The sequence below is a fragment of the Nerophis ophidion genome, linkage group LG08, assembly GCF_033978795.1.
Source record: "Nerophis ophidion isolate RoL-2023_Sa linkage group LG08, RoL_Noph_v1.0, whole genome shotgun sequence".
NCBI classification, from domain to species: domain Eukaryota; kingdom Metazoa; phylum Chordata; class Actinopteri; order Syngnathiformes; family Syngnathidae; genus Nerophis; species Nerophis ophidion.
The window spans coordinates 36207679-36223247 of NC_084618.1; the positions used below are offsets into that span (position 1 = coordinate 36207679).

Below are 15569 nucleotides of genomic sequence, written 5' to 3' on the forward strand. Positions count from 1 at the left end.
CTTCCTCCCCCCTCCAAAGACATGCACCTGGGGATAGGTTGCTTGGCAACACTAAATGGCCCCTAGTGTGTGAATGTGGGTGTGAATGTTGTCTGTCTATCTGTGTTGGCCCTGTAATTCCTTTAGTTGTCCTGTGAAAAGATACACAATTTTTAGTACTATTTTGTTTAGGTAAGGTAAAGTTGTGTCTTGCAAGAATGATCAATAAAACTGTGGTGCGTTCAATGATTGTCGGAAAAAGTTTGAAATCTCAGTCCTTTATTAACATGTAAAATTAAACAAACAAATAAATATGTAACAAATTTATTAAATCCATGAAAAAAACATAAATAATACATAGTATAAAATTATTAAATATCAGACGTGAGATGCCGGCATCTCTGCGTCGCCATAAATAAACTTCAGTATAAAAATATCACAATTGTTCCAGGCACCGTCATTGCAAACAACTTTGCGTAACGACTGTATACAAATAACATAGTTTCCTTATTAAAACATACATTCTGTTGGTTGTCTGAGGTGAGGGACTTCAGTGTAAACCAGGAAGTTGCTCTCTATTATTCCAGCATTTGGAGGGCACAAGTGCGACCAAATGCAGTACACTGCCAGTACCTGAATGTTGCACTCAAAAGGCCAGGGAGTAAGTGTGTAAATATTGCGATGGTCATTTCAGATAAGTGCACGACGGATGGAGACAGCCCTACACCGCCGAAAATCAAGCCCTTAGGAATGAAGTACACAGTAAGTCTAAGTGCGCTATTTAGAAAACAGCCCTTGTTTCTCTAACTGCTTTTCTGGGAGTGAGTTCAAGTACACTTTCTTTTCTCGGTTGTGTTGACGCTGAGTGTGAATTGATAAAAATGAGTGATAATAGGAGAAGACAGTGCACGTGTCCTCACAGGGGCTGTGTCCAAAAGTGAAAGTTGAGATGCCGGGACTTTGAGGTCACACGTGCAAGCAGTGGTTTCCGGCGTGAAGCTTCCGTGCTCGACCGTCGCCCAGACGGCTCATCTTCGAGGACAGCGAGATACTTTCTGGACATGGCGAACGACTCGTTTTGACCAGCTGCAGAAGACCTTCAAGTTCTGAGACACCTCCACTGAGTATCGGAGCGCCTCGAATGCCGCGGAGACGGCCGGGAAGGAAGGGGGACGCATTGGCTGAGGAACGGGCTCTTTCACCTGAAGACAGTGTTCATGTTTCTTTAAATATCTCTTATTCCATTTCAATTTGTCATACATCGCAAAAAGCCGCCGCCTGACCAGGGCTCAGAAAATCTCTAGAGACTACCCCTACCCCCATCAAAGACTGTTTTCATGGCTGGACTCTGGAAAGAGGTTACGCAACCTCCGTAGCAGAACCTCCAGGTACTGTAACAGCTTCTTTCCTCAGGCCATAAGACTCTTGAACGCATCATAATTATCCCTTTAAAGGCCTACTGAAACCCACTACTACCCACCACGCAGTCTGATAGTTTATATATCAATGATGAAATATTAACATTGCAACACATGCCAATACGGCCGGTTTAGTTTACTAAATTACAATTTTAAATTTCCCGGGAGTTTCGTCTTCCAAACGTTGTGTAATGATGACGTGTACGCAAGACGTCACGGGTTTTTAGGAAGTATGAGCGCTGCGCACACACACAGCTAAATGTCGTCTGCTTTAACGGCATAATTACACAGTTTTTTGGACATCTGTGTTGCTGAATCTTTTGCAATTTGTTCAATTACTATTGGAGAAGTCACAGTAGAAAGATGGAGTTGGGAAGCTTTAGCCTTTAGCCACACAAACACACGGTGATTCCTTGTTTAAAATTCCTGGAGGTGAAACTTTCCTATGGATCAGAGCGCGGTCAAGCCAACATGGATTCCGACCACATGTCAACCAGCAGGTTTCGGTGAGAAAATTGTGGTTAAAAAGTCAGTTCTTACCAGAGAAAATCTGAGCTTGTGCCGTCCAGAGCTGCCGTCGACTCCCCTGAGACACTGCGCGTCAAGACACCTTCCGACGATCAGGTAATATTTAACTCACTAAAACACTAGCAACACAATAGAAAGATAAGGGATTTCCTAGAATTAACCGAGTAAATGTGTCTAAAAACATCGGAATCCGTCCCAATGCAATCGCGTTTTTTTGTTTTTTTTCCTAGTCCATCGTTATCAATATCCTCAAACACGAATCTTTCATCCTCGCTCAAATGAATGGGGAAATTGAAGTTTTCTCGGTCTGAATAACACTTTTTGTTGGAGGCTCCCATTAAAAACAATGTGAATATGTGAGGAGCCATCAAACATGTGACGTCATCGTCTGCGACTTCCGGTAAAGGCAGGGGATTTATCTTAGCATCGAAAGTTGCGAACTTTATCGTGGATGTTCTCTACTAAATCCTTTCAGCAAAAATATGGCAATATCGCGAAATGATCAAGTATGACACATAGAATGGACCTGCTATCCCCCTTTAAATAAGACAATCTCATTTCAGTAGGCCTTTAATTCCCCCCAAAAACGGATTAACTTGATGGAATATAAAAACAATATAACATACATCCGTAAACATGGATGCGCATGCAAAAGTGCAACATATTTATCTGTACAGTAAATCTATTTATTTTTATCTGCACCTTATTGGTCTTTTATCCTCCACGAACACAAGCTAATGCAACAAAATGTTCTTCCTGTATGTACTGTAAAGTTCAAATTTGAATGACAATAAAGGAAGTCTAAGTCTAAATATGTCGAGCTACAATCATGGTCTCACCTGGTGCAGGGACACCTTGATGAGGTTGGCCAGCTGCAGCAGCTGAGCGCTGGCGCCTCCCGCAGCCTCGGTGGGCAAACTGACATCTTCTTGAAACTTCTTCAGCCAGTCTACGTGCGCTTTAAAGGTCAGGGTGTGCACGTAGAGCAGGGAGAGAGACTCGTTGACCTGCGGGCACAGACGGCGGGCACACTGAGAGGCGATTCTTGACGTTTATGGTCAGAACTGCTGAGACGTTACCTTCAGTAGGTGCAGCTGAGCAGCAGTGGTTTGAATGACGGGAAGACTTTCCAGTCTGTCCTCCAGCAAGTCCACCAAAAATTCGCCTGACTATGGAGACAAAGCAATAAAAATTAGCTTTTACGCGTCTCTCATGGAGAAAAATGTGTGGCGATGACGGGGCTCACCAGGTCGTGGAAGTGACCGGATGACTTCACCAGCTGGTCCAAATGAGGAACGGCGGACCTGAGCACGTTGCACAGGACGACGTTGTGGGCGGGCCGACACCACGAAGGCCGCAGCAGCCCTACCAGAAGCAGCAAGGACAGAAGATTGTAGGCGGAGTCACGGGTCGCTGAGGAGGAGAGCGAAAAAGAAGTCGCTTTCAGCATCTCGGCAGATGATTGTGGTTCAAAAATGAAACGTGACGATAAGACGTGGCTTTGTGGATGTTCATCAAAGTCAACAAAAGACAGAGGCTGGTCACAAGAGGGGGCGTGGCCGTCTTGAACATGCGATGTCATGTTCAAGACCCACTTTGGATACTTTAAGTATTAAGGAATACTAAATAAATCCATCCATTTTCAACCACTTGTCTCATTTGGGGTCGCAGAGGTGCTGGAGCCTATTTCAGCTGCATTCGAGCGGAAGGCGGGGTACACCCTGGACAAGTCGCCACCTTATCACAGGGCCAACACAGATAGACAGACAACATTCACACTCACATTCACACACGAGGGTCAATTTAGTGTTGCCAATCAACCTATCCCCAGGTGCATGTCTTTGGAAATGGGAGGAAGCCGGAGTACCCGGAGGGAACCCACGCAGTCACAGGTAGAACATGCAAACTCCACACAGAAAGATCCCGAGCCCGGGATTGAACTCAGGACTACCTTCGTATTGTGAGACATGCAATCGATACAAATAATTGAAAATGTAAACATAATTCTGAAAAGATGACATATCATAAAAAATGGAAATTAACTATATTAACAAATTCCTCCGAATATTCCCAAAGGCCGGGGGTCAGCAACTCTCGAACAGCATGCAGCTATTTAGTGCCTCTTTAGTGGCTCCCTGGAGCATTTTTAAAAAAGGATTGTTTGTCTCACCAAAAGTTTCACGCTGTGCGTGAATGCACAAATGTGAGCTTTGTTGATATTATTGACTTGTTGGAGTGCTAATCAGGCATATTTGGTCAGTGCATGACTGTAAGCCAATATATGTTAACATGCTAAGTAGGCTAGCTGTACGTACATCCATCCATCCATTTTCTACCGCTTGTCCCTTTCGGGGTCGCGGGAGCCTATCTCAGCTGCATTCGGGCAGAAGGTGGTTTACACTCTGGACAAGTCGCCACCTCATCGCAGGGCCAACACAGATAGACAGACAACATTCACATTCACACACTAGGGACCATTTAGTGTTGCCAATCAACCTATCCCCAGGTGCATGTCTTTGGAGTTTTACACCTTATTTTTAAGTATCCTTGAGCTCATTTAATATCCTTTACTTTTATTCTCTTTGTATCCAATTTAGTTTTGCATGTGTCATGACACATTATCTGCATTTCAGATAGTTGTTTGGATTTGATTAGATTAGATAGTACTTTATTTATTCCTTCAGGAAATTTAAAATTTTCAGCCCAATGCCATTCAAGATCAGACAAACGTTACAGGGAGACAGAACAGGATCCATGTTTGTGTGCCATGTCGTTCCAGACCACAGCAAACATTACCCAGATTGCCATAGATTGTAATAAATCTATTACAAGAAGACAGCCTATCATTTCCTTTAACTTGGACACACACATCGATACCTTTGGCCATTAAAAGCCAGTAATTTCCAGGACTTATCTCACCTTCTGAGTAGCCTTTGCTTTACCTATGGTTTCTAATGTTGTGAAAATGTGTAGAATAAATATTACATTTCAACATATCTGTCAACCAAGATTTGCGACATGTGCCTGTGACACAGTCATTTTGATAGTAGGCTATTATAGCTAATATAGACATTTATGTCATGTGTTGCCTTCATTATAACACTTAGGTACGGCTTTTCATTCTTTTGCGGCTTCAGACAGGTGTTTTTTTTGGATTTTTGGCTCATTCAACGTTTTGGGTTGCCTGCCCCTGTAGCCGCAAAGTGTTAGTGTTCATCTTGAAAGAGATAAATAAATGATAAATGGGTTGTACTTGTATAGCGCTTTTCTACCTTCAAGGTACTCAAAGCGCTTTGACACTGCTTCCACATTTACCCATTCACACACACATTCACACACTGATGGAGGGAGCTGCCATGCAAGGCGCTAACCAGCACCCATCAGGAGCAAGGGTGAAGTGTCTTGCCCATGGACACAACGGACGTGACGAGGTTGGTACTAGGTGGGGATTGAACCAGGGACCCTCGGGTTGCGCATGGCCACCCTCCCACTGTGCCACGAAGAGAGTAGTATCGACGTTTTAATCTTGTTCAAAATTGTGAATCAGTTAAAATTTTACAGCCCTTACTCACAAGTGCCTCAAATGGCTTCACAAACCACAATGACACCCCTTGATCTGAAACCAACATAGCCTGGGGGGCCCTGTAAATCAATAGTAATTACTGTATTTCCTTGAATTGTCGCAGGACATATAGTATGCGCCTGCTTTGAATTACTGCCGGGTCCAACTCGCTTCCCAAAATAATTAGCGCATGCTTAATATTACCGCCTGGTCAAACTCGTGACGTCACGAGTGACACTTCCCCTGTCATCATTTTCAAAATGGACGAGGCTGATTTCCATCCATCTATCCATTACCTACCGCTTATTCCCTTTTGGGGTCGCGGGGGGTTCTTGCGCCTATTTCAGCTACAATCTGGTGGAAGGCGGGGTCAATACCGGTAATTTGAATTTGCATAAAGGGAAGAAGATTAAGAGCTGTTCAGTAGGATTTAAGGTCCAAGCTTACATCACACTCGAGTTAGAAGAGGTTTTAAAACAATTGGCGCATGCTTACTTTTACCGCATGCCTTTGGTAAGCGCAGGAGTGAGGTTTTAAATTAATTAGCGCCCCGGTGGCAAATCAAGGAAATACGGTAACCTAAATGAAAAAAAAGTCTCAAAAAGCAAAGTGACTGATGCCTGAAACAGGTCACACACACACACACGCGCGCACACACACACACGCCCACGCACGCACACACAAACGGCTCGTCTTTGCTGAGTCAGCGCTGCACACAAACATTGGACTTTCCACATTTCTGCTGCTGGATTTTTACCTGATGGGCAGCCAACACAGGAAGTGGTCCTGAAGTTCAAACATGTGGGTTTAGCTTTCAGTGCCAAGCTGAGTCAAAATAAACTAGAACTTAACCAGGGCTGAACTGTAAAACCTTAACGAGTGCGACAACCTGCTTTGAGAACACTGGACCGACACACGTATAATTTCGAATTATTTTGTTTTCATTTGACTTCGGATAGTCTGCGCTGCAACCGAACACTTCCTGACCTGACATCGACCAATCAACTGCTCGGAAGTCTAGCGAAGCCCCGCCTCTTGCCCAATAGCGGCGCGGTTCAGACAATTAGTAAAAGTGCACGCAAGTTTGCTAGTAGTCTTAAAAAACAACAACAACTTGATTACGTCACAACGAAAGTGTGACTACTAACAACAACACACTACTTCAAACATTCGATCACTATGGCAGGGCTTCTGTCGCTTCATCCTGGACAACATTCATGACAAATTTGTGCTTTGTTACGAAGATGTGATTTTTGGGTTTACACTGTATGAACCAAAATTTGAAAAGGAATTCTACCTTTGCAACCTCATTATTCTATTGGCTAAATTTTATATTCATAAATGTAAGTTTCGAGAGGAGCCAGATGAGGTGGTTCGGGCATCTGGTCAGGATGCCACCCGAACGCCTCCCGAGGGAGGTGTTTAGGGCACGTCCAACCGGTAGGAGGCCACGGGGAAGACCCAGGACACGTTGGGAAGACCATGTCTCCCGGCTGGCCTGGGAACGCCTCGGGACCCCCGGGAAGAGCTAGACGAAGTGGCTGGGGAGAGGGAAGTCTGGGCTTCCCTGCTTAGGCTGCTGCCCCCGTGACCCGACCTCGGATAAGCGGAAGAAGATGGATGGATGGATGGAAGTTTCTCAATACCCGTCCTATCTTTTGTGCCTTTAAAAAAGACTTTGAACTTTACATTAAAACGCTCTCTACCTCTAACAACAAAAAAAACTGTGAAAACGATGATGCTGTGTTCCAAATGTAATTTATTTAATGAATCTGAATGAGCCTATATGGCTTTGCACTTTGTTTATTATATATATATATATATATATTTGTTTGTATTCTATTTTTGTTATTTGGAATTCACAGCCCCCTGGCGCTGTTTTGTACTGTTTTCATAATGTTTGATAATGTTTTATATTGTTGTTTGACTTACTGTTTATAATTGTTTAAATTTATAAATACACATTTAAAGTCCTACTGAAACCCACTACTACCCACCACGCAGTCTGATAGTTTATCTATCAATGATGAAATATTAACATTGCAACACATGCCAATACGGCCTTTTTAGTTTACTAAATTACAATTCTAAATTTCCCGGGAATTTCGTCTTGACATTGGCGTCAAGACACTCGTGGAGACACCCTTCCGACTATCAGGTAATGTTAAACTCACTAAAACACTAGCAACACAATAGGAAGATAAGGGATTTCCCAGAATTAACCTAGACAATGTGTCTAAAAACATCGGAATTCGTCCCAATGTAATCGCGTTTTTTTTTTTTTTTTGTAGTCCGTCGCTATCAATATCCTCGCTCAAATTAATGGGGAAATTGTTGTTTTCTCGGTCCGAATAGCACTTTTTGTTGGAGGCTCCCATTAAAAACAATGTGAATATGTGAGGAGCCATCAAACATGTGACGTCATCGTCTGCGACTTCTGGTAAAGTCAGGGCTTTTCTCTTAGCACCGAAAGTTGCGAACTTTATCGTGGATGTTCTCTACTAAACCCTTTCAGCAAAAATATGGCAATATCGCAAAATGATCAAGTATGACACATAGAATGGACCTGCTATCCCTCTTTAAATAAGAAAATCTCATTTCAGTAGGCCTTTAAAAAAAAACACTACTTCCTGTTTGAAGACGAGATACACGCGTACAGTAGAACACACTGTACATGTACTATAACGTGTACTTCATAGGTTACTGGACGCGTTACAACACTTTAAGATCTTGGATGACATCACAAAGATCTCTTGTCTAGACCTTGGAAAGGCTTACACTCGGTGACCTACTAATTAATGTATTCATGAGTGTGCTCAGAGTCCATTACTGATGATGTGACGTGATGACATCACTGTCTGCTAGTAACACACGCACACACACACACACTGTCACATTCACGTCAAAAAGGGGTGTGTTGCTGTCAGGCGCCAGGAAGAAAAGGTAGCGGGCCAAAGCGTGAATCATGTTGGCCCTCTTCTGACAGAACCCGCCCACACATGTTGTTAGTATGTCTACCTCCTCTAAGCCCCGCCTACACCCCCATGTGACTCTTGAGTCCTGGGCCTTCAGAGGTGTGGGTCAGCAGTCCCTGCAAACACAACTCCCATTCTCCGAATGCATAGCGGAGCGACGCCGAAGAACCTGTTGAGTACTGACGACAATGAAAGAGTACGGGGTTCCCACCTGAGTCGCGGGTTTTAACCCATGACCTCTGACCCCCGACGGCACAACTTCGGTATTGTAAAGTTAGAATCTTACATGCTAACATTGCTAAAAACATAGTCAGGCAGTGTGACACAACAAGGGTGTGTGTCTGCTGTAACATCACATCATCAACGCCCCCCCCACCCATCCCCAACCCAGACCCCCCCGCCCCCTTCCATCTTTTCATTCATTCTAACATCCTATTACACACACGCACAGCCGCTGAAGGAATCCATCGCAATAAAAGCATAAACTTACGTCTCATGTTGTGGTAAACAAAGGTGTCCAGCTCCAATGTGTGGTCCAGTGTGTGTGTGGTGTGTGTACAGTAAGTGTGTGTTTGAGTGTTTGAGTGAAAGTTCCCCTTTATAGCGTTAGACTATGACACATCACCTGAGTCATCAGCCACCGTCGCCATTCAAGCTCTACGCCCAGCCCCCAACACACACACACACACACTCACACAGACACCCTCATGACCCTCCCCTTGTCTGACAAAAAAAAAAATCGACATTCTTAGTTTTTAGATCCAGTAAATCCCAAATAAAAGTAAAGTTGAGTGAAGCAGAAAATACAGTGAATAATCTCCCCGCCGCCACCCCCGGGGTGATGTCATGGCCTTGTGCCCCCCGGCTTCCATATGATGCAACCTAGGAAGAAAGTGGAAATTTCTTGACTCGCCAGCCTGCGCGGCGAGCGGTGAAGGGACACAAAGACAAAAAGGAGGGAGGGGAGGAAATGTCACTTCCTTTGACGTCTCCAGAGTGGACGCACTCGCGGAATTTCTGGACGACGTAACGTCGGACGTCTTTGTCATGCAGGAAGTCGCCGACAGCTCAGCAAGTTTTGGTTTTCCCTTACTTTGTCATACTCTGTATTTCTCCTATGGAGGGACAACATCCCCAATGGTCAGCAGGAACCAAAAAAAAAAAACCCATAAATATGACATGTTCCACCACAACGCAAGTGGACCGGAACACCTGTGATTCCCACAGTATTTACGGCAGTGCGTTAGATAGCGTCATCGTCTAGTTTGCATAATTGTCCGTGACGCGTGTGCATGTACTTTTTATGGACACGGTGGGAGCAAAAAACATAAAAAGCAAAACAAATATGTTTAAAAACAAGTTAAATGTTTTACATTATCACATGCTATGTCTTTTTATTCTCTGGCAGACAATCCAATCTATTGTACAGAAAATCTCCTTACACAGACAGTCCCGTTATAAAGTGTTTATGAGCGAGGTAATCAATGTGCTGCCTTGGCGGAGGTGTGCTTTTGTCATTAAGAGTGCGTCATTGTCCCAGGTCCCTCGGCCACATGAGTCAAAGTGCCAAAAAAAATGACAGTTCGGCGTTTCTCGAGAAGCATTCTGGTTTCCGGCTTCTGGAGAATTATGCGGCCGTTAAGCCCATCCGACTGCAGAGGTGCTGCGTGCTGATAGCAAACGTTTCTGAAGGCCACAAATAGGGGCGGGGCTTCTGTCTACAAGCGGTTTCATCACTTCCTCAGCCACCCACAGACCGGATACGTCAGCCTGGAAGCATTCTCCCCAAAGTGGCGGGGGGAATGTGAGGAATGTGTACGGGGGCGAGGTAGCAGGGGGCGGAGGGTGCGTAGGGCTAAAAAAAGAACCTAAACAAAAAGTGTGACGCTTTCATTCCCGAAGCTCCTCGACCTCCCGTGACATTTTGCCATTTTCTACAGTTAATGATAAATAAATATATTTAGGATTTCATATACAGTCAAAGTCTGCTATGAGATCTTCCTCTTCTATCCACACTATGTACAAGTATAAAAGTGTCTAAAACTGTCAGACGATCACAGCACAGCGTAGTTGTAGGCCTCGCCGTATCCGGCCTCCCGCAGGTACTTCCCCGTGTCCAGGGGCTCGGACACTCGGATGACCGTCCTCCCGTTGGCCGACCTCTGCCCCGCCTGGAGCTTCTCGACGAGTGTCGCCACGGAGACGCGCCGCTGGGGGCTCCAATGGCAGCACGACGTGATGATGGCGAAGCTGTGGGCCGAGCGCGTCCACTCGTTATGCTGTCCTGCGGCCATGTTGTCAGCGTGTTGCGGATACTTACAGCGAGCCGGAGCAGCTGGGCGGACGTTTGAGGCGTCTCCCTCTCTGGAGCTGCTGCAGGAGCTCTGTAGTCGGCAGCTCGGCAAACGGTGGATCACCTGAAGGCATAAACTTTTGTTTACTTCAGCTCAGAACCAGAACCACTTCATGTTTTACTTGGAGAAGCGCTTTACCGGGAAATGCTGCCATCAGGCCACCGCTAGGTGGAGCCACAGCACAGCATTTGAATTGAAATGAATGTGAGGTGAGACTTAAAGGCCTACTGAAATGAGATTTTCTTATTTAAACGGGGATAGCAGGTCCATTCTATGTGTCATACTTGATCATTTCGTGATATTGCCATATTTTTGCTGAAAGGATTTAGTAGAGAACACCCACGATAAAGTTTGCAACTTTTGGTGCTGATAAAAAAGCCTTGCCTGTACAGGAAGTCGCAAGGGTGAGGGCTCTTCAAGTCCTCACATTGTTTTTAATGGGAGCCTCCAGCAGCATTAATTTGAGCAAGGATGAAAGATTTGTGGATAATGATATTGATAGCGAGGGACTAGAAAAATTAAAAAAAAAAAAAAAGTTTAAAAATAAAAAAGGCGATTGCATTGGAACGGATTCAGATGTTTTTAGACACATTTACTAGGATAATTCTGGGAAATCGTTTATCTTTCTATTATGTTGCTAGTGTTTTAGTGAGATTAAATAGTACCTGATAGTCGGAGGGGTGGTGTCCACGGGTGTCTTGAGGCCAGTGTCTGAGGGAAGTTGACAGCAGATACAAACTCCACAGATCTCCGGTAAGAGGCGACTTTTTAACGCAATTTTCTCACCGAAACCTGCCGGTTGACAAGTGGTCGGGATCCATGTTCGCTTGACCGCTCTGATCCATAGTAAAGCTTCACCTCCGAGAATTTTAAACAATTAATCACTGTGTGTTTGTGTGGCTAAAGGCTAAAGCTTCCCAACTCCATCTTTTTACTTTGACTTCTCCATTATTAATTGAACAAATCGCAAAAGATTCAGCAACACAGATCTCCAAAAATACTGTGTAATTATGCCGTTAAAGCAGACGACTTTTAGCTGTGTGTGTGCGCAGCGCTCATATTTCATAACAGCCCGTGACGTCACGCGTACATTTCATCATCACGCGACGTTTTCAAGAAGAAACTCCCGGGAAATTTAAAATTGCAATTTAGTAAACTAAACGGCCGTATTGCCATGTGTTTGCAATGTTTAATTCTTCATCATTGATATATAAACTATCAGACTGCGTGGTGGGTAGTAGTAGGGTTTTCAGTAGGCCTTTAAATCCTTAATTGTCCCTGAATTTTTCTGTCTTCTTCAGTTGTCTAATTTGTGGAGCACTTTGCACAAAAGCTTGCTTTGAGGAGTTAGAGCGGGTCCAACATCAGTGACCTTTGACCCCATGAATAGACACAGTCCAACAAATTGTAAAAAGTCCAGAAGAGCCACAATGACCTAATTGCATATTTAATGATTATAATTTAAAATAGGAATTTAAACCACCTTGCACACTTCTTGCCTGTCCCCCTCTGTCTAAAGAAAGACTACTATTAACTCTAATCATTTAAATCACAGGGGTAAAATTCAAGGCCCAGGCGCCAGATCTAGACCGCCACATTGTTTTATGTAGCCCGCAAAAACCTGGGAATAATGTGTGTCAATTAAGCACTTCATCTAGGTGGTATCTAGGTACAATTTTGGACAATAAATTAACTTTTGACACCAACACTGACCGTATTTGCAAGAAGGTCAATCACAGGCTGTTTTTCTTGAAGAAACTGAGGGGCTTTCTGGCTGATGGGACACAGATGAGGATGTTCTATTCATCTTGTATCAAGTCTATTTTAACTTATTTTATCACTTCCTGTTTGGTAACCTCAGTGTGAACAATAAAAACAGACTATGTAGTTGGTAAAACCAAGGGTGTGCCAAAATACCATATAGGCACTACCTTGAACCTCCTGAACCAGATTTATCAGGCCAGAGTCATTCAGAAGGCAAAGGTCATTCTGGTCAACCATCAGCACCCTCTCTTCTCAGAGTTTAGACTCTTGCCCTCGGGGTGCAGATACACCCCTAGTAATGGGAAGGCCAAAAACAACAGATACACAAGATCCTTTGTTCCCTCAGCTGTTGACTTTATAAATGAGCTTCTTAAACAAGCTCAGTTTTTAGCTCAATGCTTTCATGACGGTTTGTATGTTGTATATGTATTTTATGTATTTGTACCTTGTTTTGTATTACTATTGCTGCATAATTGGCGCCTCAGGGACAATACATATTTTTCAAGTCTATGTCTAAGTCTAAGTCTAAGTTATCTTTCTTACTTATATTCATATTCAAAAATTGCTTGTAATGCATGCAATTGAATGTCTTTTAACTTTAATATTATCTAATCATGCAGCACACATGTATTCAAATACTTAAATATCTTCTTGTCGCCCTGACTCATTATTTTAAAGCAAGTTATTCATCAATTTGTACGTACAAACCCCGTTTCTATATGAGTTGGGAAATTGTGTTAGATGTAAATATAAACAAAAAACAATGATTTGCAAATAATTTTCAACCCATATTCAGATGGATATGCTACAAAGACAACATATTTGATGTTCAAACTGATAAACATTTTTTTTTTGCAAATAATCATTAACTTTAGAATTTGATGCCAGCAACACGTGACAAAGAAGTTGGGAAAAGGTGGCAATAAATACTGATAAGTTGAGAAATTCTCATCAAACACTTATTATGGAACATTACCACAGGTGTGCAGGCTAATTGGGAACAGGTGGGGTGCCATGATTGGGTATAAAAAGCAGCTTCCATGAAATGCTAAGTAATTCACAAACAAGGATGGGGCGAGCTGTCGTATTTTAGGCTTCATAATGCGCCATACATTTTCGATGGGAGACATGTCTGGACTGCAGGCGGGCCAGGAAAGTACCCGCACACTTTTTTTACCGAAGCCACGCTGTTGTAACACGTGGCTTGGCACAGCGGCGTCACTAGACCTAATACTGTACTGGGGCACACCTGGGGCCCAAATAATTCATGTCAGCGTGCAAAGCGCGCAAGCAACAACATTTTTAGCACTTATTTATCATAAAAAATACATAAATAGTGCTTTAAACTATGAAATCATATCAGATTATGTTGTATGGATCTTTGATTAACCACCTGAAATTAACTAATGCATTTGACCTACTTGTGCACTCCAGACTTCTAAACTGCTACTGGTAAAAGCAAAAAGGAAGAGCAATGAATCTTTTTGAAATATTTATTGCAGTAATCATCTGCAAAATTAACATCTACAAAAGTAAAACAAAAAATAAAGCACCCCTACATCTCTGGGTTGTTTTACATTATTTAATTTCCATTTATGGCAATGTGGCTAATACTATTTCAGATACATCCATCCATCCATTTTCTACCGCTTATTCCCTTTCGGGGTCGCGGGGGGCGCTGGCGCCTATCTCAGCTACAATCGGGCGGAAGGCGGGGTACACCCTGGACAAGTCGCCACCTCATCGCAGGGCCAACACAGATAGACAGAGAACATTCACACTCACATTCACATACACAAAACTATAAAATATACACAAAACAATAAAGCCACAGTAGTATAATAAATGAACAACTGTTGTGTGTCTGTTCAGGGAATCATTTTCTGAGAAGTAAACTGTGACGTCTCGTTTTCATTTTTGCAAAGTGGTCAATCACTCTGGACAGACATGGAAATATTACAGTAACTGTTATACAGTTGACCAGTGGTTCCCAACTGCTGGGTCGTGACATAAAAGTGGATTGTGTGTCATTTTCAGTGAGTCGCGGTCAGATGTGTGCATGAAAAAAAAAAGTTTAGGGAGAAAAAAATAAAATTGTGGCAACAAAACCAGATATTTTTAGCCATTTTTCTAGTCACTATTAGTGAGGATTTTAGCAAAAGGCAAACTGACTAACAAGTTGGAGGAGGACTCAGGACAGACATGGAAATGTATTTTTTAAAAATCTAAATGGGGCAACAAAACACGATATTTTCAGCCATTTTTCTGAAAACAAATATAGAAATGTTACTATTTTTTCTGGAAACAAAACCAGATGCTTTAGCTGTAGCCATTTTTCTAGTGACAAAACAAGATTATTTTAGTCGATGTCACATCGATTAACAAGATAAGTCTATTGTGCTATTTTTCTGTGAAATAAACACTGGGTGTGAGTTTTCCTTGCCCTTTTGTGGGTTCTTCCGAGGATGTCGTAGTCGTAATGGTTTGTACAGTCCTTTGAGACATTTGTGATTTAGGGCTATATAAATAAACATTGATTGATTGATTGAATGATTTAAAAATTTGGCTCACGGCTTGATGATATGGAAAAATGTTTTTCTTCCTGAAGATAAAGCATTTGAGAAGCACTCAACTCACACATGCTTACTCCAAATCATCATTGATGCAGAACCAGCAGACAATAACCAACATTATGTTTCATGTTCATTGGAAATTCCCCCGACAGTTCGTACAGCAAATGAATATGTTTGTCTTGATACAAGGAAGAACGTTAGCTAACTTAGCATCAACTTAAGACAATGATGTTGCCTAGCTAGCTAGGACTTCAGTTACATCTCTCATTCCTCGCTTCTTCTCTGCTGCGGGGCGAACAACATTCTGATATCCATCTAGGAGTTACAGTTTGAGTCAAATCAAAATCAAAATAATGTTATTAACAAATTGTTGTTGGCTAACGTTACCTACCTCAGCAGTGATTCGTATCCTCTCC

At 42.9% G+C, this 15569-nt stretch overlaps 2 protein-coding genes across 6 annotated transcripts in view; both read right to left on the reverse strand.

Moving 5' to 3' along the window:
• Positions 1-238: 238 nt before the first annotated feature.
• LOC133557722 (uncharacterized) lies at positions 239-9709 on the reverse strand. The gene is made up of 5 exons (XM_061908444.1): positions 8953-9709; positions 3172-3338; positions 3005-3094; positions 2765-2932; positions 239-1181 (listed from the first exon to the last, which is right to left on the reverse strand). Exons 1-5 carry the CDS (start codon positions 8957-8959, stop codon positions 1008-1010), a joined length of 606 nt encoding a protein of 201 aa, XP_061764428.1. The 5' UTR covers positions 8960-9709; the 3' UTR covers positions 239-1007.
• A 113-nt stretch (positions 9710-9822) lies between these two features.
• styk1a (serine/threonine/tyrosine kinase 1a) overlaps positions 9823-15569 on the reverse strand; it is a 32791-nt gene continuing 27044 nt past the window's right edge. For all 5 annotated transcript variants that reach the window (XM_061908441.1, XM_061908439.1, XM_061908443.1 and 2 more), the window contains 2 exons: positions 10783-10879; positions 9823-10712 (listed from right to left, as the gene is read on the reverse strand). In XM_061908441.1, the coding sequence (XP_061764425.1) occupies positions 10441-10712; positions 10783-10879 (369 nt within the window). In that variant the 3' untranslated portion in view covers positions 9823-10440. The remainder of the gene's footprint in view (positions 10713-10782; positions 10880-15569) is intronic.